The 27633-nt window shown below is 39.9% G+C and overlaps 2 protein-coding genes across 2 annotated transcripts in view; one reads left to right on the forward strand and one right to left on the reverse strand.

The window, feature by feature from the left end:
• Nucleotides 1-21955, forward strand: part of kcnab1a (potassium voltage-gated channel subfamily A regulatory beta subunit 1a) — a 68254-nt gene extending 46299 nt beyond the window's left edge. The window contains exons 3-14 of the mRNA XM_026296994.2: nt 3973-4010; nt 8399-8478; nt 8816-8860; nt 10219-10263; nt 11146-11189; nt 11319-11405; nt 13720-13805; nt 15411-15531; nt 15871-15965; nt 17733-17853; nt 18235-18323; nt 18482-21955. Of these exons, the coding sequence (XP_026152779.1) occupies nt 3973-4010; nt 8399-8478; nt 8816-8860; nt 10219-10263; nt 11146-11189; nt 11319-11405; nt 13720-13805; nt 15411-15531; nt 15871-15965; nt 17733-17853; nt 18235-18323; nt 18482-18571 (941 nt within the window). The 3' untranslated portion in view covers nt 18572-21955. The remainder of the gene's footprint in view (nt 1-3972; nt 4011-8398; nt 8479-8815; nt 8861-10218; nt 10264-11145; nt 11190-11318; nt 11406-13719; nt 13806-15410; nt 15532-15870; nt 15966-17732; nt 17854-18234; nt 18324-18481) is intronic.
• A 287-nt stretch (nt 21956-22242) lies between these two features.
• Nucleotides 22243-24126, reverse strand: ssr3 (signal sequence receptor, gamma). The gene is made up of 5 exons (XM_026297007.2): nt 23891-24126; nt 23331-23457; nt 22972-23070; nt 22615-22746; nt 22243-22530 (listed from the first exon to the last, which is right to left on the reverse strand). The coding sequence occupies exons 1-5, from the start codon at nt 24021-24023 to the stop codon at nt 22464-22466; spliced, it is 558 nt and encodes a 185-aa protein (XP_026152792.1). The 5' UTR covers nt 24024-24126; the 3' UTR covers nt 22243-22463.
• Between the last annotated feature and the right edge of the window lie 3507 nt (nt 24127-27633).

Genomic DNA, 27633 nt, shown 5'->3' on the forward strand with positions numbered 1-27633 from the left:
CGTCTATAATAAAAAAAAATTATATATTATATAATGCATATGCAGCATTGCCCTTGCCCTGCCATATATTTTCATTTCAGAGGCAGTGATGTAAGACTCAGAGGGATTTTTCAGACACGGCATTCTTTTGTGCTTAAATAACAGTTAGTTTTTCATTCCCTGTCAATATTTTTTCATTCCCTGTGATCCATAGGAATGGTTAGTGTGTAGGTCCAGTTCAGTTATAATATACTGCCAGTTAAGGGAAACACTCTCCAGAGAGGAGTGATGATCCTGTCAAAAGGGCAGATCTCCAGCAGTAAACAGCCACTGGCTGTGAGCACAGCTGCAGCTGCTCGGCCTGGCTGTGCTGGCTGAAGCTCTGGCTGAGGCTGTGGTATCCATGCTCCTATGTTACCAATAATATGTCATAGCCAGAATCATAACAAGTGAAGCACAGGCATGGCTACAGCCACAGTCAGATTGACGGCATCATCCCGTAGCTACAGTCAAAATCACAGTTACAGTCTGTCTCGTTCAGCCTGTGCAGAGCTAGGTTAACTAGTTCTGCTACTTATCTATAAAACTACACAGTTGGAGATCCCATTCGCACTATGGATGCAACTACTACATAATCCACAATGTGCCTTTCTCTGTGGATATACTTTTTTACATTTTATTCAGATTACATTAATTTTTCAGTTTTAGAAAAAATGCCAGTTCACACTCGTACTGTAATACACTGCATGTAATCCACGTTTTTGCTCTCAGCAGTCCAAACTGAGAAACCTTTCACATACGTCTTACAATTCAGTTTTATGTTCATTGTCATAAATGACAGAAATAAATTCAATTTAATATCAATTATTTCTATTCCACTTACATTATTTCACATTCAGGCAGAAGATGATTCAATATTGGTTCAGTTTGCATGCATCTAAATGGTTAATGTGTTTTGTCTGTCTGCAATTTAAAAACCTTCTCCCAGTTAATTAAAATGAAATTGATTTAAAAAACATTCTCAGGATGGAGGAATGAAGGGTGGATTCATTGATAAATGATATGACTAGTCAATTCATCTTAGCCTCTCACACAGACCATCTGCTCCTGTAGATAATTTGTTGTCCCTAGAGTGACCACAGGGACGTCTGCAGTGGCTTCTCTATGCCATCAGCACACACACTGATTCCAGTGGTGCAAATTGATGGGAAAATGGAAAACAGATCACTGGTGTGTATTTGCATGTGCAAGCATAACCATGCAGGAGTTCATCTAAACCATCAGCACTTCACTGTGAACTGAGTGAAGCAGGTCCATATTTTTTCTAAATGCTTGCAGCACTGATGTAACTGACTGATGAATTCCAATAATGGTTCTCCTGCAGCCCTGCAGTGTATAAAAGGCACCAGGAGGATAAACCTTTACATGTTGTCATTGTCTTTTTTTTTTTTTTTTTTTTTTTAAAGAAACCAAATGTATCACGATGTACTGCAGCCTCTCTCACTCTGATTCTGCAGCACTTGCATTCCTCTTACCTGTTTCCTACTTTGACATAACCCAAGAAGCACTAGACCTCAAAACAACAACCACTTTCTGTTTGAAGGTCTGTATCCGAAAAAGTAGACCAGACGGAAACAGCTATGCTGTAACAGAACACAAAAGTAATTCAAGTGGAATAATTTTAAAGAAATCAATACAAGAGGCCGCTGGGACATGCACCAAATATAAAAAATAGGTGTCTGTGTGTTAGTGAAAGGCAGTTTTTCTTTTAGCTTGTGTGCATATGCTCTACAAAATATATGAGGTGGCCATACAGGATCTTCAAGCTACTTTCCATACAATTCACTAAATTTAAATTTTCTGTCCATTTAAAAAAAATTGTTACAAAACTTACAAAACAAATTATACAAATAAAGGTGATACAATTTTTTTTTTTTTTTTTTTTTTTTTTTTTTTAAATAATCCGAGTTTGTGTGAAATTCTGCAAACTTAACCAGCTGAGTCCTATATTGTGCTGTGTTATTGGAGCTGCAAATTAATACTGAACTGCAGGAAGAAAATTGAAAAATGCTGTAAAAGAGAGTCAGGGGTCAGTTAAAAGGAGACTCCAGAGAGAAATGTTTTATCTAAATCTGTGCTGCCAGGCACAGGACTGGATTTAGGTCTCAAAAATCAGGTTAAAAGGACTCACAAAGCTGAAAGAAAGCATGACACCTCTTGCCAAATTTAAAACTCTGTCTCTTCGTCCTATTGCTTGTGATGCTGCCCATTTTCTTTCCCTTTTATTTCTTCTCTCCAGCGTTTTATACAGCTTGGCTTCTCTCACTTTGTCATCTCATTTGAGCGGACACGGAGACAGCAGAAATATTACTATTCATACTAAATCTGAATTTAGTCAAACAAAGACCTCTTAATAACTTGGTATGGGGTCGCTTTTTGAATTGAATACCTTTCAGATTCAGAAAAAGCTCTGCAAGGTTGTCAGATTTACTGTTGTTGCATAGCAACATCAAGTGCCACTTTTGGCACTTTCCCCCAGCAGCTGCCAGTAAAAAAGAGCCGTTTATCATTGGCAAGGCCTTAATTTCAATCAAACTGGAAGTTCAGTTGGACCTACTCTATAAGAGCCATGGCCTTGACATTAGAGCGCTGCAGGGCGTTAGTCCCATGCTGCGTCTCCTGTTCAGGCACAAACCTCAGCACTTTGACTGGATATTGTCCACTGCAATTAAACTGCCACCATGCTGGAGACTGCTTAAACTCTGATTGAACGTGCACACACAGACAATATGCAATATATAAACACTAAGACAAAACAGGTAACAATAAAGCAAAAAATCTTGCACATACTGTACAACAAATGCAATAAATGTAGTTAAGCCTAAGTGAGGTTACCATAGTTACTGATGTTAAGAATGCAGAAAAACAAATTTTTCTCTGATGATTATTTCCCCCAGCAGCAGCCCAACCATCTCTGCTGAGCAAACTTTGATTACGGCTCGGCTGGTGATGCAGGTTGAGAACCGCACCTTGGTGCTCCTTTACTAAACACAATATCTTTATGCACCAACAGATTCAATTTACCCACAGGGTCTCATCTGTAAGTGAAACCTCAGTGGAGTCTATGGCATTTCAGTGTTTGGTGCAATGAGCTCTGTTGGAATCTAACACCCTGTCTGTGAAATGAGGAGGTGGTTAAGTGGTCTGTCTGAGGTATATCACTGGTTTTATTGCAGTCAAGGAATGGAGGTCACCAGAGTGAGAAGAAGAATTTTTGTTTCATTTGATGTGAAATTGTAGGCAAAAAGGCACAAGGTGGGTGAAACACAGACAAGTTTGAACAGAGCGTCAGCAAAGAGGTGGAAATACTTAGGTGGCGGAGGTGTTGCATTTTCAAAAACAATGTTCTGAATGCTAATACAAGGAAGGCTCTGGCTTTTTCTACTTCGGTTGTTTTCTGCTGAAAACAGTGAAGTCATTTTTTTTTGTTCAAAGGTTTGGACCAGACTGACATTATTTAGTGAAAACTGCTTTGACACTATCTAAACTTAAAGCTGCATAGATCAGTGAGGGAAAGTGCAGAGGATTTAGTGTGTCCTCTTCAGTGTGACTTAACCTTTTGTCTGTCTCATTAGCAGTCAGGAGCATGGAGGTGCATATACACATGTGCACACAGACCAACATAAGGACAGGGGACACAAAGTCTTCCAAATATGCATGATGATCATAGCAAGCACAAACAGTGACCAATGAGAACAGCAAGTGCTAACAGGCACTCACAAATGGGATTCTTCAGTGCTGTGACCTTGAACAGGACAGGATTTTCTCTTGGGAACTTGAAATCCTCCCTCGACTGGTGTCACAGCCCAGGGATTAACAGTTTTTACCTCAGGATGTCAAACACACACAGAAATACAGACACTGACGGAAAAGACTGACAGAGTCTAAATGTTTCCTAATGGTAAAATGTGTCTGTGTCTTGCTTCCCTCCAGGTACATGGGTGACATTTGGAGGACAGATAACAGACGAGGTAGGAAACATTTTCCCATATCATCTGATTTTCATGGACTCAGCTTATTGGTTGACTGATCTTATTGTACTGTGTGTACAGTAGAAATTAATATTAAATCTGAAAACTGCTTTTGTTTTGATGCCTAATTTCTTCTTTGATAATAAACAGGCTTTTTTTCGTTTCAAAGTCTGTAGCAGCACATGACCACTCCACATGACACATGAACACAAACGCCGTCAGTGTGACTGTGGAGCGTCTGTCATCCATGATGTCATGGTTAACCTCAGTTATGCCATAGAGTTGAGTGACTAACAGAGTTCAACTACCTACAGACTCAGCTATTGCTCTTTATTCATGCTAAAATTAAAGAACAAGGACATTTTTAAAATGGCCAAAGTCCCAGCCTTCCTTAGGTGGAATGATTCACATTTTTGGACTGACTGAGTTTTTACTCATTTCTAAATGGGACTGAAGAACACATTGTGTGTACATTTCCTTACGTCCTCTTACGTGCTCAAATGTTGGGTGTGTGCTGTTTGGGTCATGACCTTGGTCGTCACACGCACAGACACACAGTTGGAGTGACTCTTAGGGAGAAGAGAACAAAGCTCACCCTGTGGGATGCAGAAACAGTAAGCTTATATAACAGGATTATTTTTCTTACCTTAGGGCTTAGTGCCATCAACTCGCATGGTGCGCTCAAAGCTCAGCACCTCTTTTTTTCATCCATTATCCAGAATGTCCGCACTTCAGTCACTCAGACCTTTAACTCAGCAGTCTTTCATATGCTCCTCACAGAAAAGTCAGTTTGACATACAGCTTTTGACTTGTTTTGGAGGAAAATGTTTGAAAATGCACGTAACTTGCTTTTGAAACAACCAGAAAAAGAAGCTGGTGTGAGAATGAGCATCTCAGTGGACATGCAAGCGATTCCACAGAAGCTAAAGTACTGCCATCACATGTACTGCTGTCGGGTTGAAAAGCCCTCTGCTGTCCTGAATGCCCCATGTTCAATGTCACTGTTATCACAAGGATCCTAAATATATTACATGTCCTGAGAAATGTTCAGTGTCCTTGTCCTGGTTAAGAAATGTACAAGTACTTTGGCACACGAACACAGGTATTACATAAAATCTGAGTGAGGGCTGCTCACATACACACAGTTGTTTTCCATCCGTGACTAACAGACACAGGTATATACCATTTCTAAACCCCTACAGGACATTTGTTCAAAGTGCAGTCAGGTTAGTTTCACTTTTGTCTTGTCTGAGCAGACAGAACGATCACGAGTGATGGTGGGATGCAGCTTAACACTACTTATTCATTCAAAAAGGTCAAAAGTGGATCCATAAGCAATGCAGTGAATTTGAAGAAAAGTGCCTCCTGTCGATATTAACTTTCATGTTGTGAGTATGGATGGGAGGTAGCATTGCAGTCATAAAACCATCTCAAGGCTGTGTGGGTAGTCTGTGGGAAGTTACTGCGGCCTTGAGTCTGGGGTTTTGAGAGAGAAACACTTTTTTCTAATTATGTCTGTTCCATGTATGGAAAGTCAATTGTCTTATAGCCTCAGAGAAAAAAAAAAGAAAAGACAGACAGAAAGAAAGAAACCCTGAAGCGTAGCTGCCCAAGTATTTCTGCCAGTTTATAATGTGCTTTTCTGTAGGTAGAGGTGCAGTGTTTCTGCAGTTTGTGCTTCTTTTTCAGATGTTGCTCCTCCTTTTGAAGACCGTCTGTCACATTCAGTTCATCTGAAATAAGCAGAAGTCAGAAATAGTCAGAAATCTGACTAATCAGCAATGCCTCATCACCAACACAAAACTTTCTGACCTTGTGAATGTCACAGTGACTGACCTTTCCTACCCTGAGAGTTATCATGAATGAGCAGTCACCAAAGGCCAGTCACCCATTAAAAACGCACACTGTCACCCTCTTGGCTCTCTGTCTGTCTCAATCTCGTCAGCTTTGTTTCTCACCAGCAAAAAGTTGAATTCCTGCTACTTTTTCACCTATTAAGCACTTTATCACCAACTTTTCTCTGACATTTTTCAGTTTTCTCACCTATAAAAGAGAGAAAGAAAATTTCCATCATTCTCTCGCTTTATTGAAAATTACCCTCTGGTGCCCCCAACAGTTGTTACGGAGATTGTTTCTGCTCTCATCAGAGATTAGTTAGAGAGAGAGAACATACTGTCCATTTTTTCTCTTTCTCCCTAACTGACCCCTCTTTTCTCAAACCTTTCCAGTATCCATCTCTTTTAATTCTTGTTTGCCTTATGGGCAGTCTGGGGCTCATAGGCTGAATGAGCCATTTTAAAATGTGGATACTGTTCATTCTGTCCTTTGTTTTCAAACATAACCTCTAACCTGCTTGTCTCCAGCAGTGTAGAGTATGGATGGATGCTTATTGTGTCTAAAGTGGCCCTGCTGCCAATACATTTGCACTTTTTGTTAACAGAAAATGTAAATCCATTTCTCCTTGCTGCCATATGAGCCAAAGTTTCCCCCACTGGTTCTGACTGCAGCAGCTGCATTATGGTGATTGGACACAATAATCTGGTGCTGCATCTTTGTCTTCTTTTCTAGTTTTGGCAATTAAAACTACTTGGTTAAGATCCAGGAAACATCTCCATTGTGTTTTAGGGAAATGCTTGTTCAATGCTGTGAAAATTTTACTACTAAATGTATGTAACATAAATATGTTGTTTTAAGTGTTTATGCTGGACAGCTATTGTTGCAAACAGGTGATATCACATCACCTCAATAAAAGCATCTCTTTTTTGACTGTCTATTAAAGTTGATTTTAAGATATCACTGATCATGTTCAGACAGTACCATCACATGGGAGCCCTCCCCCAGCTGCAATAACATTCTTAAATTACTTTTTAAAGCTCATTTTTATGAACTTTTTCTCCATTTCATTTTTTTGTGCTTATTTTTATGTTTTAAGATAATTTTTTAAGCTCTTTTCATATTATTTGCTATATTACACAATTTTCTCTACCCTTGTTTTATTACATTGTTTGGATTTTATTTTATTATTGTCTCATCATCACAAAGAGGCTAATTGCTGGCCAGTGTGTGTTAGTTGCAGAGAGGAGGTTGAGGCAGATTCTTAGACGAGTGATTATCTAATCCTTCTAGAAAAACCCCCATCTCTGTCTGCCACCACTAAAACACACACACACACACATTGCAGGCATATACACTAAAGCAGGGGAAAAGACATGCACATCTGAACACAAACACACAAAACTCTACAGGGAAATGATGGCAAATTCATTTAGAGTTCCCATGTAATAAAGTCATCACTGGGAAATTGGATTTCCATCTGATGATTTATCATCACTGTGTCTGCAATAATGTGCAGGAGTATCTGCACATATGTCACACACAAACACTTAGAAAGCGTGAACACTTACTAACTAAAGAGGAATGAGATGACTCTACCATACATCATAGAGTCAAATGATTTTTCACAGTTACTATAATTACACTGTGATCCCGCTGCTCAGTAAAGTCTGTGCATCAACAGCACCACAGAAGCTCTGCAAGTTTAAGCAGACAAGTTGATTATGCTGCTGCAGTGTTAACACTGTATAACACTTCTTTTGCAGTAAGGCACCTCCATCCCTGCATCCACCTCAAGGCTCTAAGGGGCAAGTTATGCTTGATCAAGATTAGTTTGTATGACTCAAAATGTTCAGTCTCTCAAGGGGGATATTTATTGTGTTACACAGAAAAAGGAGAGTTTCACCCAGTGTCCTGGGTGTGATTGTCACATTGTTTTAGAAAAACCTACAAAAAACCCCTATTTCAACATTTAAAAGCTGGGGAGGAGGTTTCCTTAAGTTCCTCCATGCCAGACGTTCTTGTCATTACTTACTAAGCACAGTTGTGCTGACATGTAATAATCCCTTTTGCATATGTGGTGATATAAGTGCCATATGCTAGATAGATCAGTAAAAAATATAGTGCATTGCAGTGTTGTGTAAATTAGTTATGTTCTGCAGAAATATTTGATTACAATAAAAAAAGACATTCAAAATCAAGTGAAAAACGGAACAGACATTAAAAACCACTTCACTGTTAAACCAGTTTAATGAATAATGTGGTTATATTGCTGTAATTCTGTTGTTTTGGCTGTGATTTGTGGATTATTGAGTTGCCTGGGCTGAGTCTGTCTCCTGTCCCTCGAGTCGTCTCTAGTGGCTGTCTGAGACTTTGGTGTGTTTGTCTGTATTGAATTAGTCACTGTCTTGATTATCTTGCATGTGCAGTGGCACTCAGAATTATTCAACCCCTCAAACAACAAATGAAATAGTGCAACACAAATAATGTTACTGCGTGTGCGTGTGCGTGCGTGCGTGCGTGCGTGTGTGTGTGTGTGTGTGTCTTCTAACCAGGTTGCAGAGCAGTTAATGAGTATTGCCTATGAGAGTGGAGTCAACCTGTTCGACACAGCTGAGGTCTACGCAGGTGGCAGGTGTGTTGAGCTTTTAACCTATTTTTGTTTTATTGTGATCAGGGAAAGGCCTCTCTTTGGTTTCAGAAAGTGTTTTTATCATTTCCATACATCCATGTTCCCAAATTGTTCCAATTATTTAGTTACTCATGATTCTTCATTGCAAATTAATTCCAACAAGAATCACTAAAAACTGGCACCACTTGTTTAATATATCGGCTCATGCTTCAACCAGTTGGTTTGCTTTCTTTAGGATATGTTCAGTGCAGTGTTCAATGAATAGCAGGGTTGATATTGTGGCAGAAATGTTTATTCAAACTGTAATTTAAAATGCCACCTCATTTGTATTTGCTTGCAGGGCCGAAATCATCCTAGGAAACATTATCAAGAAGAAATGCTGGAGGTAATGGTGACATTAATGTGCATGATTGCTTCATCACTTCTGTGTGAGAGAAATATGGAGATGGTCAATGTGTGTATATTGCAAGATAAGTGTGTGTGTGTGAGAGAGAGAGAGAGAGAGGGGCATGAATGAACAAAATGCGGTGTGATTGAGGTGTTGTTTTTATGTGGTGTGTGTGCAATAGAAAACTGTGTTTGATCTTTGAGTCAAACATAATACTGACAATTCTTCAAATCAGACCACATTTCTAATTTTCACTAATTGCATCACACACATTGTACGCACTGTATCGCAATAGAGCAGCATGAAATAATTACTGCCTGCAGATATTCTCATTTTCCACAGATTTCAGATATTCCCTTCATGGAGTTATTAAAACAGTTTTTATTATTGATCACCTCTGTAGGAAACAGAGGAGAGATGGTGACTTACTACTTATGATGTAAAAGCATGATATTAGGTGTAAACCCAAATGAATTTAATCAAAAGTAATAGATATTGTTGATTGAACCTCTCTGTGGTAACAGTCTCGCTGCATTGGCTAGTGCTTCCACCATTATGCAGTTTAGTGTCACGTACTGAGCTGACTACATTACACCTCGAGGCGGTTTGACGCTGGGGCAGTAAAGACGCATTATTCCTGACACCTAAGGCTGAGTTTTGACATAGAGCAGATTTATAGGCAGACAAAAGAACAGGCAACACTGAGGGATGATGATCCACATTTTACTACTAATCCAGTTTCTGTGTGAAATGAAAAATGGGTTATGTAACACACAACTCTGTGCTGAATACACAGCAGGAATACCTGTATTGATTCGTCACGTGTCTCAAGCCCGCAGACTGCAGCACATCTACCACGTTAAATACAAAACTCTGAAACAGTCACCTGATTGAGAATAATCTGTTGAATTTATCCTTTAATGCTGTAAGAACAAAAATCATATTTGCTTGATTACTTTTGTTGTACTGGGGAATATGCAGAGCTGATTTAATGATTTAACAGGCCCCAGTAATGACAGGGTGTCAGCAGATTTCTTCCCCAACATGTAGGTGGCACATTAACACCTTTTGTATGTACCAAAAAGTGTGACATGCAACTAATTTAGATTGGAAATTAATGGACTTCAGTGACAGCAAGAGCAACTGAATGTGCTTGTTAATGCACAACTTAGCAGAGTGAGCAGGACCAGTAGTGCAGGAACGAAAGACGTCCATGATGGGATCAGATGTGGTAGGAAAGAAAGAGGTGATACATTTCCAGAAACCCTGAAAACACCACTACAATGCAATATGTATTGACTTTCTTTGCTGCATCTTTCATACTGTCTTTCTGTATCTTTCCTGCACTTTCTCAGGCGATCCAGTTTGGTCATTACAACTAAACTCTACTGGGGAGGAAAGTGAGTAAAAAAACTCTCTAAACTATTATTTCCATACTAGGAGGCAGGTTGTGAATACTTAGTTAAGCTTTATTCAAGTAGTAAACCAATTAGCTAAAATCAATCAGCGATAAGAGGTAAATACCAAATGGCATGTAGACAAACAGGTTATGTCTTTATGTCTCTTGGGGCATTCAGCTGTATTTTAGAAAATATAAACTCTGGCCAACACCAATGTTTTTATTTTTGTTTTGTTTTTTTTTCCTGGTCATTTTTCTCTGTTAAAAGTTTGAGCAACATCATGTCACATATAGTAACAACCAACAGGCAACAACAAATTCCTGAGTATGTGTCAAGGGAGAGAAAAGGGATAAAGAAATCTGTTTCATAATGCGCGCGCGCACACACACACAGACTGTCAGAGGCTCTGCAGAGACTGTCCAACTGGGTCTGTTGATAAGAATGAAGTTTTTCTCTATTCCTAAGCATTCCTGCAAGGAAGATTCAGCGCTTCATTTCTCTCTTCCAGAGTTTGGAGGCATAATGATGCTGAACATTTGAAACCACGCTGACCCATTTATAGAAAACAGCCTTATATGCACATTCTGATCTTTTGTACTTTGTCACCAGACTGGGATTTTAAAAATGGGATAGAAAGTGTCTTGTAGTATTTTCAAGAAACTGATTAAATGCAAGAAAGTTCACATAATGTTGATGTCACTTACTGCTGCTGCAGCATTTTTCAGAAATAGAATATCCACTGAGAAATTGTAGAAAGTGGACAATTTTTAATTTTTTATGTTTAATTTTTAAGACCCAAAAGTGAACTAAAGGAAGTAAAATTGTGCACAAAAACACACAAGGATTTACAGCTGGTCATTGATGTATGTTTTGTCTCATCAGAGCAGAGACAGAGAGAGGACTGTCAAGGAAACACATTATTGAAGGTAAACACAGAGACACACTGAGACACACCAGACAACAGCAGCAACAACATTATACTCTAGTTGTTCACAGTGCTTCATTATGTTAGCTGATTGGCTTCTGCTTTGTGTCTTGTATCTCTGGTCTTCTAGGTCTGAAAGGCTCTCTACAGAGGATGCAGTTGGAATATGTAGATGTTGTTTTTGCCAATCGCCCAGACAGCAACACTCCCATGGAGGGTGAGTCAGTCACTCAACTTTCAGCTTTATACCTGAGTGACCAGCATTTGCCATTAATGATGATGAAGAGGTGCTGGTGCATCCTGAAATCCTCTCTGCACTCTCTGTGGTATTTTTGTGCCAACTGCACAACACACAGGTTCATTTAAACTAAGCAGAGCGAAGCAAGTTGTTGGCATTTTGGTTTTTAAACTTTACACTGAATGCAGCACAGCACTACAGTGGTTAGCGCTACTACCTAACAGTGAGAAGGTTTGGGGTTTGAATCCCTGTGCAAACCTGAAGCCTTCCTGTGAGGAATTTGCATGTTCTCCCTGTGCCTCCATGGGTTTTCTCCAGGTACTCTGACTTCCTCCCACAGTCCAAAGACATGCAGGTGGGCTTAATTGGTGGCTCTAATTGGCCTGTAGGTGTGAATGTGAGTGAGTGTCAGCTCTGTGACAAACTAACAATATGTCAGTGGTGTACCACCCCTCTCACTCAGTGTGAGCTGAGACTGGCTCCAGCCCCCCATGAATAGGAGCACTATAGAGAATGGCTGCTTATTGCTTATAAAACAGAAACAACAGACTAGGCCGTGTTTATCAGTGATTTTTTTAATTTAAAACCTCTTTCCTGATTGATCTGATTTTGATTAGGGCAAGAGGGTTGCTTGATAAGAAATTCAGTGGCCAGGAGGCAACAATATACTTGAAAGACATGTTAGAATCAGAAAATACCAAAATAACAAATACCTAGGACACCTTGAAACTCTGAAAACTTACCATTTGAATTTTATATTGTTCATCATCAGGGTCTGTACTTTATTATCAAGAGTTTTAGAAGTGTAATGGCTCCTTTGATTATAAATTGATTTAGGTATAGGCAATTATCTGTGGGGTTTCTCACGATACCTTATTAATTAGTCCTAAGAACTAATCAGTCGGGACGTTGTATGGAAAGTAGGCTCTGGATTTTTCTCGTTTTATTCTCTATTTTTTTCTTTCTTCAGTGGTGATTTTGAACATATTTAATTAGGCTTAGCAAGGCGCTCTATTAGTTCAATTCAATTCACTTTAAATTATGAGTGTGTGCAATGGCCCAGTAACTTACAATAAAGTCTAAAGAACATTCCTTTGTCACTATATGATTAACATGAATGAATGAAGAAGGTGCCATTGATAATGTATTTTCTAATATTTACATGATAGTTGGCGTATTATTGCTGCAGAATGAATGGTGAAGAATTCTTTATCAAAATGCCAAAATGACCAAAAACAAAGGTCTTGATTCTTTATCCCTGCCTCTTCATAGGTTTCCATTGTGCTGCAAACTGAGCTTACTGTTCTTTACCTTCTGCACTTACTGTTTATTTCCTATTGAATTCCTTTAACTATTACTGTAGATCTATTATCCTTACTTCTTTAAACTTGCTTTGCACTCCCTCTTCTTTCTCCTCTTGGTATATTCGCCAGACGTTGATGAAAGTAGCATTTAAATGTAAGCACAGCATTTTGCTGAAGCCTTGGCAGGAGGGTGGGGTTAGGGATAGAGAGGAAGACAGAAGTAACATGTGGCAGTAGAGAGACAATTGTTTACTTGTCTTAATACTGTATTATTTCCCTTGTCAGGATGGTATTAGTAAGGCATTTATGTCTCAGGTTGCTAATTATTGCTTATCAAATTGAAAGGAAAATAAAAACCTGCTTTTTAGGTCTTTTTGATTATATATTATTGTTGCTATCTACTCCCCTTTTCTTCCACCTGCTTCTACATCATCTGTGAGAGCCTGCTAATATTTCCAACCATCTTATCACTTATGTCTTGTTCTTTTGCCAAGAAACTGAAGCAGACTGAAGTACAAGGGTCCTGCCACAGTGAACGATTGCATTATAATTGGAGTGAGTGGAGGGCAGTGATGAATAACCCTAATGACAGTTCTAATCTGAATTTTTGTTGGCCCTTACTGCTGTTGGCTCACATAGTCAGCAGTGCTGGAGCTAATTGCATCATTAAAAATACAGAGGCTTGAACGTGATCAGAGCAGTTTTAGCATGTGAACTTGGTGGTTTGTCCCTGGGGATGGATGATGAGCCGTCAGCAGGTAAGCGAGACTGGAAGACTCAGGGGGGCCTTTTCCATTGTTCTTTTCTCTTTGACTGTTTGTTTTGTGGGTTTCACCCATCTCACTTGAGAGCTGTCAAGGCAAAACATGATATTTTGTATCATGTGTCTTGTTTTTAGTGCAGTATACAGTGGGAAAAATCTTTATTTAATTCTGCAGCGTTAATCTAGTTGATTGACATAATGTGGCCATTTGTTTATGTACCTACAGAGATTGTTCGGGCTATGACCTACGTGATCAACCAAGGCATGGCGATGTACTGGGGGACGTCTCGGTGGACGGCCATGGAGATCATGGTAAGAAACAAGGACCTTTTAGTGTAATGTCTGTTATAAACCTTATTAACACTTATAATAACTGGGGTCAGTAAAATAGAAAAGTGAAAATATTTAAGTTGATAATTTAGTTACTATTTATAATTTTGTATGTAACAAAGTAGGTCTATAAGTCAAGCCCAACAAATTTGTGCCTGAACAAGGCATAAGGAGCAGTTTAATTTCAGATAAATTTTAAGTTCATAGTTGGTATATTTCTTTTGTCTTGACTTTGACCACATTTGTGCACGGTCTTCCACACCTAGTAAAAAGTGAGCTGTGAAAGTCAGTTCTTTCCTGTATTATAGTTTCTGTGGAAAGTTTCATGCTGTTTCGACAGATTAGATTTCAGAAGAGCATAGCAGAGGAAAGCCATTGTGGTTTATAGACACTGGCAGGAACACCTTTTTATTTGTCCTACGAGGACTGTTGATTCAGTGATCCATAGAATAAACTGTCAAGAAAGACGCACTAATTATGAAAAACACCACCAACTTTATGATCCATTTTTAGTGGCTTAGTATCTTGTGCCATCTTGGACAGATTGCTCATGCGTAGTCATGATATTTAAAGAGAAACTAAAGAGGAAATTGGAGGGGAATGGGAAAATGGACTTTGAGTTTGAGAACAAACATCTTTGTTAGGAACAGTTCCCACAGAGGTACATTGGTTTGCTCTGGTGTTATTGACTCTTCCTGTCAGAAATAATCTACCATATGTTTGAACCCTCACTACATTAATGAAAAAATACAGCAGAGTTTTTAAGGAAGCGCATGACTAAAATGATATTCAAAGGCCTAACACCCATTCTCTCATCTGTCTCTCTGGTCTCTTTATCACCCCTCCCCACCCCCATCTAAGTGCAGCACGATGTGTTGACATCCTCTGTCTGTGATCACACGGAAAGGGAGCAGATATCGTCATAGAACACAAGCCCAGATAAAAGCCATGTAATTTAGATAGCATCAATAATGAAGGAGGGGTAAACACGGGTTTTCAGTGTACGTGACAAGGCAGCACTGCAGTATCCACACAAACACACACACACACACACACACACACACACACACACACACACACACACACACACACATGCAATGCCAACAAACAGGCTGGAGGCGCATGTCACAGGTGGCAGTACAGGAGGGCAACTTGTAATTTGTATGTTGAGTGATGGTACCGCCATTATCTTTGAGTCACACTGAATAGATTCCCCCTCCTACTACTCTAATCGTAGCAAGTGTTCACAGCAGGAAACTGTCAAAATAAGAGTGTTTAAAGAAGCAACAGGCACAACGCATTTGTGTGTGTGTGTGTTTTCTCGTGTGTTTGTAAAAGAAACATGGAATTTCAGATAACAGCAAATTTGAATTTTATGCCTCGAGAGTTGTAAATTGGAATACTGATAAGATGTGCACTGCGCATTTGAATTTGTGCCACACTCGCAAGCTGATTAACACAACCCTTTTCCCATCTGAGTTCATCCCACCACAGTCTACCACTTCTTTTTGAGATCTAACATAACTTAATACTTCATTTTGACCTCTCCTCTCTGGTTTTACTTTTTTTTTTTTTTTTTCACTCTAGGAGGCGTATTCGGTTGCAAGACAGTTCAATCTGATCCCTCCAGTGTGTGAGCAGGCAGAGTATCATCTCTTCCAGAGGGAGAAAGTAGAAGTGCAATTGCCTGAACTTTACCACAAAATAGGCAAGTATTTTTTGTTTTTGTGTATGTGTGCTTTTTTTATTATTCAAAGATATGCTTGATGCTGAAATACTGTTTTTCTGTCCCCTGGTCAAAGAAAAAGTTAACACAAGCATGACGTTCCTCCACTCAGTTTATCGTGAATGAGCAAGAAAGTAACAAATTAAGCAGATAAACAATCTCTATCATTCTCTGTTTCCGGTTTTCTAGGAAGTTTTAAACAATTTGTCTTTTTAAATCTTAACTTGTCAAGCGTTTTCACTTTCCTGGCCTGTTCTCACACATTTTTCTCACACCTCTTCCGTCAACACATTTAACTCCCTATGGTTTCTGTGGTGACAGGTGTTGGCGCAATGACGTGGTCACCACTGGCTTGTGGCATCATCACTGGAAAATATGAAAATGGCATTCCTGAAACTTCTAGGGCATCCATGAAGGTAGGCTTTTCTAAATGACACAACTAGTTTCTATGGCTGACAGGCAAACAACATATGTGCCTGTTTCTATAGGTGCTGGTTTGTGAAGAGTTACTGTGTACTGAACTGCTTTTTGTGAAACTCCAGCATAACCCATAAGTCACAGTATATTACTACAGTGGGGTAGTAACAGTTACGCTTTTTTCAGTATATGTTTATTTTCTTCATACAATAGAAGAAACCTGACATTCATTTCTAGAAAGTTTTTAATACAAATTTCTTTTTACTGTACCTGCCTCACTTTTACAAGTTTTTGTTGTTTTAGGAGAAATTATTTTGTTGCAATTTAATTATAAACAGTAAAAGCTTCATAAAATTAGATTTGTAACAGTGATAATAAATAGGACGAAGAATTATTGAATTTGTTCTTTTTTATGGTCATATAGTTGACACTTAAGTTAAAGAGTCCAAAAAACTCACAAACTAAGGTTGTACCTTGTGACAAGCGTCAGAAGTAGACCCTTGGTTCTAAACCATTAAACTTGTAAAACATATATTGAAGCCAAAATGTTTCAGTAGCTTGCAGAACCAGCAACTGGGTATATACTGTAGGAGCATTTATGTGTATATATTATACATATGAAAATATATAAACTGCAGGTTTTTAGCTTCAGCTGTGTCTGTCTGCAGCAGTCCACCATCAAGTAAACAGGTTATTATGCAGAACAACAACTGGCAGTCCAGCACATCACACACAGAAGCAAGAATGAACAACAGTTTAAACCACATAGTTTGGATCTGACAGTCAGCAGCAGGTGCAGCAGGTGCAGCAGGTGCAGCCTGATGTCGTCTTTTCCTTTCAGCTGCTCCCTTCAGGGGTCACCACAGTGAATCATCTGCCTCCATTTAACCCTATCCTCTGTATCGTCCTCACCCACACCAACTATCCTCATGTCCTCCTTCACTACATCCAAGAACCTCCTCTTTGGTCTTCCTCTAGGCCTCCTTCCTGGCAGCTCTAACCTCAGCATCCTTTTACCAGTGTATTCACTGTCCCTCCTCTGAACATGTCCAAACCATCTCAATCTGGCTTCCCTGGCTTTTTCTCCAAAACATCTAACATGAGCTGTCCCTCTGATGTCCTCATTCCTGATCCTATCCATCCTCGTCACTCCCAGAGAGAACCTCAACATCTTCAGCTCTGCTACCTCCAGCTCTGCCTCCTGTCTTTGTCTCAGTGCCACTGTCTCTAAACCAGACAACATTGCTGGTCTCACCACTGTCTTGTCCACCTTTCCTTTCATTCTTGCTGACACTCTTTTGTCCCACATCACACCTGACACTTTTCTCCACCCGTTCCAACCTGCTTGAACACGCCTTGCAGCCTGATGTGACTGTAGAAAAAACTCCAAGGTTGTGGACTAGTATGGCAGTGTCCCTGCTGTCTATAGAATAAACAGAATTAAAAATTAAGGATTAAATGAGGTCAGGACTTTAGCTTCCTGTTTTTGTGCAATTGACCATTTTACATTATACAACAAGTCCCTTGTGTGCACTTTATTATTTCTCTATGACTCCATGTATTGCCTTCTCCTTGACTTTTCTCTTTCACTTCCCCACCTGTTCCCGTTTTTATCTCTTACACCCAGATAAGATACTTACATACATACGTGATTTTTCTGTGATTAGAAGTGATTATTTTCTTCTTTGTCCAATCTGTCTTTCTTATAACCTCTCATTTCCTTCCTCACTCTCTGATTTGCTCCATGTCCTCCTCTCTCCTGACAGTCATATCAGTGGTTGAAGGAGAAAATAATTAGCGAGGATGGAAGGAAGCAACAAGCCAAGTTGAAAGAGCTCAATCACATTGCAGAGAAGCTAGGCTGCACTCTGCCTCAACTGGCTGTGGGTAAGATATGCCTGCCTGCCTGTGCTTATGACAAATACTATGGAAGCAGCAGGGCTGTCATGCATTGATCTATTTAATGTCAAACATGACCACACTCACAACACCCTTGGATGCAGGGTCTGTGTTGGATTATTATTTGATTTCCCCTTCAGTTTTTCAATGACACATAAACACAGAGACTCTCCAGATCTGTTTGAGCTCCTGGGCAGTAGAGGTGAATGTGTTTAAAACTTTAAATTAAAAAAATCAGTGTTGCATTGAGAGTCTAAAAGGTGTCTGGCAATAATGTAAGGAGTACAAGTGACTTTTAATGCTAAGACAATAATAGGCAGCAGTGCGCCATCAAGTGGTCTTTGAATGTCAGTGTCTGTTTCTCTACAGCTTGGTGCCTAAGAAATGAAGGCGTGAGCTCAGTCCTTCTGGGAACATCCAACCCTGAACAGCTTACGGAGAACCTTGGAGCTATACAGGTGGGAACATGCAGAAACACATATCACACACTGCTGTTTCCACTGTCTTTGATTTTATCTGACTCTCTCTTTACATGTGTGTGGATTTTATTTTACCTTCCTGTATTTGTCACTTCCTTCCTATCAGGCATGTTCAGTTTTTGCTTTGTTGTCCCCAGGTCCTTCCCAAGATGACCTCTCATGTGGTGTCTGAAATTGACCACATCTTGGGCAACAGACCATACGGTAAGAAGGACTACCGCTCTTAGACCAGGCTGGTGGACTACGGAGAGGCTCGCTGCATCTAGCTACTTATCCACACTTCCACCATGGAAACACCATTCATTAAGTCCATGGTTCTCTTCTTGGGCCCCACTCATCTCCAGCTCCAGCCCACGTCAGACTGGGACAAAGAGCTTTGCTAAGCCCAGCATTGCATCTGCATTTGAGACTTGGCCTGCTCTGATCAGCTCTACCAGGTTCATCTCAGGTGTAGTCCAGCTCAGCCAAGAAACGCTAAACAAACTCAGCTTTTTGCAGCATCATATGCAGTTAGTTGATTTGCGTTATTTGATTTGAATTAGTTAAATATTTTAATTATATGGGAAGCTACTCAACTTCAGCTCCTCATTAATCCACCTTTATGCACATCTTTAGATGACCATGGAGAAGCACTGCAGGAGTAATTGAAGTAAAAGTGCCTTGCTTAAGGGTATCTTGGAAGTCATTTTTGATGGCTCTTTTACTTACTCACCTTCCCACTCATGTCATCCAGCTCAGCTCATGACTCAGAACCTCAAGCCTTCCTCTCTAATGTCCAGACTTCCACCCACAAGCAATTTAATTTGAGCACAAAATTCATATTGAGCACTTTTTATTTATGAGAATTACTGTACCACAGCTGAATGCATCAGCACATATATATATATATATATATACACAGGTTATAGCTACCCCTGGATAGTGGACATTGAGAAGCTTCAGTTGCATGAACACTCCCAGTCAGTTAGGCAATGCTTTCATTAAATTATGTGGTGCAGAAAACAAAATCAGCATATGAGCTCAATGCTAATACCTCTTGTGCCGGCACTGCATGTTGAACTCACAGGATGTACTGAAACGTGAGGTTTAGCAATCACAAGTTGACTCTTGAAGTAAGAGCTTTACATATAACTCAATGAACCAGTTTACTACTAGAATTAACTACCTACTAAATGTATCCAGTCCCATATTTATTTAGCACAGAACAATATTCAGAAAATATTATGGGCTGCAAATCCTGAGCATATTAACCAACAGATGCATGTTTTCCTGCTACAGTGTGCCTCTCTTTTTTTCTGCAAAGCACAAACAACAAAAAGGACTTTGATTGAAAGTACTCCAAGCTTGTTTACTGTCTGTGACAGCCTGTGAAGCAGAGGATTTTGGGACATTGAGTGATAGTAAGACTGTGGCTGTTAGGGGAGAGAGATTGAAGCATGTCGCCCCCATGTGCTCATTTTATGGAGCTGCTGCCCTGCTTCATTAGTTTACAGAAGAGAGAAATAGCACTTTGCAAAAAGAGTGGACTAGCATTCTCTTTGTTTAGGTACATTTTGAAGACAGTTGTCTCAGCCTGTGAACTGAACCTGCATCACTGATTAAATCAATGAACCTTGGAGATATGGACTAAGGCGTATAAGAAATCTATGTATTGACAGGACAACTGACTTCCTGGCTAGTAATGGTTATAACTGCAAAATCTGCTTGTTAATTGCACAATGGGCATATAGGTGAGTTATTTGGGATGTGGCAAAGATTACAGTAGTTATTCTAGTGTAGTTAATAGATAGTAAATTTATTTTTAAATTTGAGACATTCTTTGAAAATGTTAAATGTACATAAAATGTTAAAGTATACCTTGTAACATAAGTAAAACCATTAAGTCTCTCTTGCATAGAAGGACTTCACTGTACTGTATGGCTAATATATAAATAATATGTAAATAGTGTTTGCTGCTCCTCTGCAGTGTTACTGCATCAGTTGGTGTGTTTGAATCCATTCTTCAACATGTCCTCCTCCTCCTACAACCTGACTCTACATTGTCGCAAAATTCATTTCCGTCTCCTGAAGGATTTTTAAATACGTGTAACAAACAAAGGTTAATTTATTTTATTTTGCATTGTGAGGTTAGATTATAAAATCTGTATTAATTATGGCATTTTTAAAGTATGAGTCTCTGTTATGAGAAACCGACAATGAGCTTTGCATTGTCTTATGACTAGACCAGGTGGCTCAGCGCTTATAATTCACGGTCCTCGCGTTCTTGCATCGTTGTTCTTGTTCATCTGGAAAACAAGCCATCACAGAGATCAGCAATGTTGGCCAGGTTCCAGCTGTCACTGTCTTGTTCTCGGTGCACATTTGTTGTACACATGTAGCACAAATGCCCTGCAGATCAAAGCAAATTTGAATAGGTGCAATATCATACATCATGGTGGGACTTTTGGTTTGTGTTCAAGTCAACATGTTGCACATCAGTGTAAGTCAGTGATCATGCTGAACCACAGCTGCTGGTGAGTGTGGAGACTTCTCCACCAGACAGAGTGCCTTGACGTGAGTCCTGCTACAGGAATAAAAATATTCAGGGACATCTTTCATTATTAGTTGTTAAATGGTGTTTGGATACTGTAATAAAATGTGAGAAGAAAATATTTATGCAGGTTATTGTATTACTACATTATTGCCTAATCTGTTACTTCTTTTCGTGAAAACAAATGGCTGCTCCTGCAACCAGACATTGGTTTCATCCAACATTAGTTCAAACTGAGCCAGCTGGACTTTACCAACTCCACAGGCTCTACAACAAACTCCGGACTGCTCTCAAGAGGGAAACAAGCAATACAATAAAATACAAGAGGAATTAATCTGTGGCTCAACTTTTCAGCTCTGATTCAGATCACATTAAAGTCACATAAGTTGCAATGTGTCACATAAACTTTAACCCAAGATCCTGTTGTGGTATAAAAAGCATTATCAGCTCTGATAAAGCTGTGAAAGTAATCTATTCTACAGATCAATGCTGTTTTCTACATGTGAATTTGTGGATGGAAAGGACTTGAATGACATTGAGTTTACTTCTTATGTTTAAATGACATGCAGACCATGGGTGAATCCCAATTCCACTAACTGAATCCACATTTCCCTCGTTTCTTTTCCTTGCATGTGGTTACACTCGTGAGTTTCCAAAGCAAAGATGCAAGGGCAGAGGAGCTGAGGAAACATTTTAATTGACATGAGGCATCCAATCCATAATCTCAGGCAATGTCTGTTTCTGATGATGTCAGCACAGCTGGAGCCTGCATTAACACATGAACAAGACTAAACAGAGACTGGTAACAGGCTATGATTAAATTGTTGAAATAGACGTTAATATGACCATATTTAGGAGTAATGTCTTGCATGTATATTATTGCTCTTAGACATATTTAATGTTGGCTTGTCTGAATTATTGTGAAAAAAAAATGCGCACAACACTTGAGCTGCTATCTCATTCTAATGTGATGTGTGGTTGCACTATCACACGTGTATCCTCAGTTAAAACTTCTACACACAGCCCCCTTGAGCCTGAGACAGGAAATAAGAGCTTTGGGCTGTCCTTTATTATGGCAGACTGGGACGACTTTTAGGTCGACTGAGAAGCAATAAAATTAGGGAATTGGGATTCACCTCGTAAGTGTAATAACTCCTTTCCTGAATTGGTTTCTCTGTAAATAGTCCCTATGAAAGTGTGAATATAAATAAATGCATTGCCAATGGAAACTTCTGTCTCCCCTTCGCTTGTTAGGTTACTAATCTTGTGTTAAAATGTGTGTAAATCGCCCATCAACCTACAACGGTTATCTGGTTTTAAAGGGCTGTGAGGCAGACTAAATCATAAACATACTAGATAAACAAAGAGGACAAGTATACCTGGATTCTTTATTTGTTACAAAAAAACTGAAAACAGACCTGGAGAAACATCTTCCAGACATTTTATCATGAATTTCATGAAGCTGAAATATTTCAGTCCCCCCCCTTTAAACCCTCATTGCTACCTCAAGTGAAAAACAACAGCGTACAACTTTAATAAACCCATTACTCCAACCCAAGTCTACCCCAACCCAACACCCTTTTCTTCGTTCACTTGGAACCAGTGGACAGCAGAGCGATGAGTCCTGAGGAAGCACTGATGGACAGAATGTAGTTGCTGGAAAGATTGAATTAAGGCAAAAACACATTCAGAAAACGTTGAACGATCAGCATTTAGTGACATGTCTGACTAAAAGGATACACGGTGGGGTTGAAGTTCTTGAGCAAGAAGAAGGAAGCGATGATGACGAGGACCAGGAAAAGAGTGTTGTTGTAGAAGATGGAGAAGGTGGTGGCCTCATAGTCTGCAACCTCATTCTTCTTCCACAGGATCCTAGAAAGAAAAAAAAAAAAAAAAAAATCTGACTTATTCTGCAACAGCAAAAGTGGAAACACATGGAGAGCCTCTTACACTTTTGCCTTTGTTTAAAAAGAGGTCAAGCTTGAAGATTACATTTAGGTTTTCCCAACCAAAACAACTGACTCAATTAGTCTGTCAGATCCTCCAGCACAACACACTGTATAGAGATATGGCCTTGTAAGATGAGGGAAATCTCACCTCTCATCTTTCTCTTTCCGGGACATCTTGCGGTTGTCTGCTTCAGACAACTTTCTGGTTACCTCCTTGGAAACAGCATCCTCTCGTTTCTGGGCAACTCTGTAGGAGAAAACCGTGTCAGGAAGATATTATTCTCAAACTTAAAAAAGCTGAGTACTGTCAAAAAGCTGATAGACATTACACCAGAGATGTACATGGTTCTGTAAGTTATCAAGAAGTAATCCACCTATTTGACGTCTAACAGATGTTTAACATCCATATTGATTTTTTTTTTTTAATAATCAAAAATACAACATATGTGCAAGTTTGTCAAAACTTCATACTTTTTAACCACCAGAAGCAAAGTCAGCCCAACTTACTTGTGTTTGAGAACAAACTTGACGTTCTTGTAGGCAAAGGCCACCAGGTAGGTACTGACCAGAGTCATCACAGCGTACAGAACTGCAGACTGGGCAAGATCCATGTGCCAGATCCTCCAAAACAACCCTAGAAAGGGCATGAATCACAAAGTTACAAATATTTTCAAAATCAATTCAACTCATATGTGCATGTGTGTGTGTGTGTGTGTGTGTGCAGTGTGCTAAATCCCTCTTACTCTTCTCCAGTAACTACGATCAGAAAATTGATCATTTGGGAGTTACTTGTTTTCTACTTTGCATTTCAACACATACTTTATGAGAGAAATACAACTATGTAACTTAAACATTTTTACTTTTGTCCTACCATGCATTTCCACCACAACCAGTGTTGCGATAACACAGCTTTCTTGCCCTAACATCATTTTATTATTGTCTCAGAGAAACAGTCTGTGCTGTTCAGGCTCATTGTAGCGACTCTGAAACTTTGATATTTGAAGTCAGCTTTTCATCTATCCCGTGCTAACGGTGGCTAAGCTAGTTAGCTGCAGCCAGCTACTCACAGATGGGGATGGCAGAGACGATGAGCGCATTTCCGTAGAACAGCGCGGTAGATTTTGCTGAAAGGTTTCTGCTGAAGTCCTGGAGGAGAAGGTCTTCCTCTGACTGCTGTTTGCTGCTGCCTTTAGGAGGCATGTCTGTGGACTGACCGGGCTGTCTGCTGCTCTGCTCCGGGAACAGAAGAGGACTGACACGTCGGTACAGGAGAAGAAGAGAGACGCGTCAGCATAAACTCGGAAATACACGACTTCTTCTTCTTCTTCTTCCTCCTCCATGAGACGAAGAAGGAGACGCTGCAGCTCAGGGCTGCCCTCAACAGGAGGCTAAAGAAACTGCTCTTCACTGAAATTTATCAAAGAGGCCCCAGAGGTCAGGAGGCTGCTGGACCAGAGGCTCAGTATGAGGTCAGTATTTATTGTTGAAATCTCAATCAAACAACTGATCAAATACAAAGAGACACAAAATGAGTAAAAACAGATGGAAAATGTCCACATTGAGAACCAAAGCCAATAGAAAGGAGACAGGACAGCTACAAAGAGTTACAAAACAAAATGACTATAAAGTGCCTCAAGAAGGTTCCTGGTTTGAAACCCAGCAGGGGCCTTTCTGTGTGGAGTTTGCATGTTCTCCCTGTGCTTGTGTGGGTTTTCTCCAGGTCCTCTGGTTTCCTCCCACAGTCCAAAAACATGTATGTCAGGTTGATTGGTGACTCTAAATTGCCCATAGGAGTGAGTGTGAGTGTGTGAGGTTGTTTGTCTCTATGTGGCCCTGTGATGGACTGGTGACCTGTCCAGGGTGGACCCCTGCCTTTCACCCAAAGAGAGCTGGGATAGGCTCCAGCAGATCCCTGTGACCCTGGTTAAGGAATAAGCAGGTATAGATGATGGATGGATGGATGAATATAAAGTGACAAAAAACAAATACAACCAAAATAGCTACAAAATACACAAAATAAATAAAAATAGATGCACAATAAAAAGAGATCAAAAGACACAGAATGATATGGCAGTTGGCTCAATCTGTGGAGAGGTGGGGTGCTTTTGGATGTCTGTGTCTATATAATACATACATGAAAGTTTAATCAGTTCTCAAAAAATAGTCACAAAACTCCTCTTTACTCCCAAAACCCTAAGTATGTTAGTCAATTTAGTTCGTGGTTCAGTTTATTTGGGTATTTAATACTGTATCTCAAGATGAAGAAAAAAAACTTGGTCCCTATCAAAGCTTATTGTGGCCTATATTTTATGGATCTTAAAAATGTGGGCAACAAAAATCAAAATTCTGAATGTTATTCATGCTTTCTTGACCCTGTCATTTGTCAGGCTTTTCTAGAAAATGTCATTCCCCATCCAGTCCCTCTGATGTTTCACTGCTCACCTGCTTCTTGTTTCCTCAGTGCTCTTGTGTCCTGGCCACACCCACTGCCCCTGATTATCTCCCATAGTAAAATGTCTTGTCTGTTTTATTTGTTCCTAGCCAGATTGTCTCATGTGCTCTTTGGAGCTTCCATACCTTTGGATGTCTCCTGCCTGTTTCCTTGGATGTATTGTTTGGATTGGACTGCCTGCCTGCCTTTAACCCAAGTTTGGACTCTTGTTCTGCCTCTGACCGGCCTAACTCATCTGGCCTGCCTGAATGAAATGTAAGGATTTCGTTTTTTCGTCATAATATAATAAACAGTTTGTCCGTAACTGCTAGCCTGCCAACCCTATGTGAGTTATATTTGGGGCCTTTTGCTGCCTGTCTTGTGTTTTTACACATCTTAATACAGCTGAAGGTCAAAGTGAAGAAAAAAAGTATTATTTTAGCTGCTAATTTAAAGAAAGATATAAAAATCAAATGGGTTGTTCCTCTTTTCTGTAGAATCCTTAGTTCTTCAATACCCAGGCTCACTGCTCCCCCACATCCCGTCTTATTTACAGCCACATTAGTGCACTTCTTTGAACCACATGAACCTTTGAACAACCTACACTTAATTACTTTAGTGAAGTTAACGCTTTTTCTTGTAGTGCAGGTTCCTTCCTGCCTCTGTCAAAATTGTTATCAATGGTTTTATTTTCCTTCTCATCTCCACCTTCCTCTTTGTCTTTGACTTTGTACCAAGTACTTCTCTCATATCGCTCACAGCCAGTTAAAGAAGTACAACTTAAAGAACCAGATACTGCCACAGGCAAATGTTTGTGAAAGTCTGAAGAATGAGAGGATCTTTTGAAGTGGCTCCAGCAGAATGCAGGTTTACTTGCTAGATTCACAATATGCCCACTAGAGGTCAATATTTACCTGTCAGTTTATGTTTTCAGCTCACCACATTTCCTGAGGCACTGGTAATAGATGCAGTGTAGCTCTGCAGGTCTTTAAAGACCAGTATCATAAACCATCACAGTGAATATGGAGTTTATAGTGACACATAAAATGGTATTTATTTAGTATTTTAGGGTTTTTAAACACTAATTACATTGTGCAGAGAGCTGGATATTATTTAATGAGAACCGTGTTTTCTCTGGCAGCAGAAGTTTGGGAAGTTGTCTCTTAATGACAGATATAAGTGAGCAATATATATATATATACCTTAAAAGCATAAGGACAACTCAAATCTCCTTACAAATGTAAGTCAATATGATTTCTGTCTAACCACTGCCTGCTTTCAGTTTTCACGAGCAAATTTCTCAAAGATATTCAAGGTCTATTTAAAACTCTTCTACACATCCTCAACTGACAAGCATGCCACAGTGCATGGTGTGCATGAGAGTGTGACTGAGCAGCTACAGATGCATAACCCATTAGCAGAGGATGAGCATCTGCAGAAGTGCCTTCTCTTCCTTATCTTGTCATCCAAGCCTGTCACACTCCTTCTACAGGAGACATTTTAGGACTGTGGAAAAACCAGACGGCTATTCAGCCGACTGCTGCTGCCCCTGCAGTGCTTAACCCTCTGCTGAGCTGTTCTTTCTTTCTGTTTGCAGAAGCAAGCAGCATGTGCGTGTGACTGACTGAGTGTATGGTTTGTGTGTATGTGTGTGTGTGTGTGTGTCAGGACTGCAATGCAGACCGGCAGGTTTGCGTGATGTCCATGTCTTTAAATGGGGATAGAGCTTAGGGATTAAGCGTGCACTTCAGGGGTGCAGGAAAGAGGCAATGAGGAGGAGGAGCAGCAGGAGGGAGGCGGTTGATTCCACAAGGCCTGCCAGCACAACACCAGGCAAGGCTGGTGATCTCTGTCTCTCTCTCCCTCGTGTGTGAGTGCGTATGTTTGTGCCAAATTACTTTGGCTTTGGTGACACCACAGACATAGCCACATAGGCAAACACACATATACTGACCAGCCACAGGCAACAGAGAATAAGTTTAAAACACACACACATACTGGTACTTGCTGTACTTCACTTGGGCAGTTTGCCTGGCAGCGCTGGTATGTTTTAGCTCACACTGATCGTACCCTAAGTATATATGACATATCACCCATCACAGTGACAAATTCTTTTTGAGTTATTCTTTTCTCCCTTGCCAAAAGCTAAGCTCTAAAAGCCCTACGTCTCCTTTATCTGCATGCCTCAACGTTATATGTTTGAGCTTGTGTAGTAATGACCCAGTACACAAATAGCTGTAATGTGTCGAGGCAAACTGAATCTCTTAGCACATGGTCTTTAAATGTCTTTTATTTCAAGTGCTACTTGTAATATACAGCCATTTAATTCCTGCACAAATGTATAATATGAACTCACAGGCTCAAGAGAAAAACAGGGAA

This window comes from Mastacembelus armatus, chromosome 13, assembly GCF_900324485.2.
Source record: "Mastacembelus armatus chromosome 13, fMasArm1.2, whole genome shotgun sequence".
NCBI lineage: Eukaryota > Metazoa > Chordata > Actinopteri > Synbranchiformes > Mastacembelidae > Mastacembelus > Mastacembelus armatus.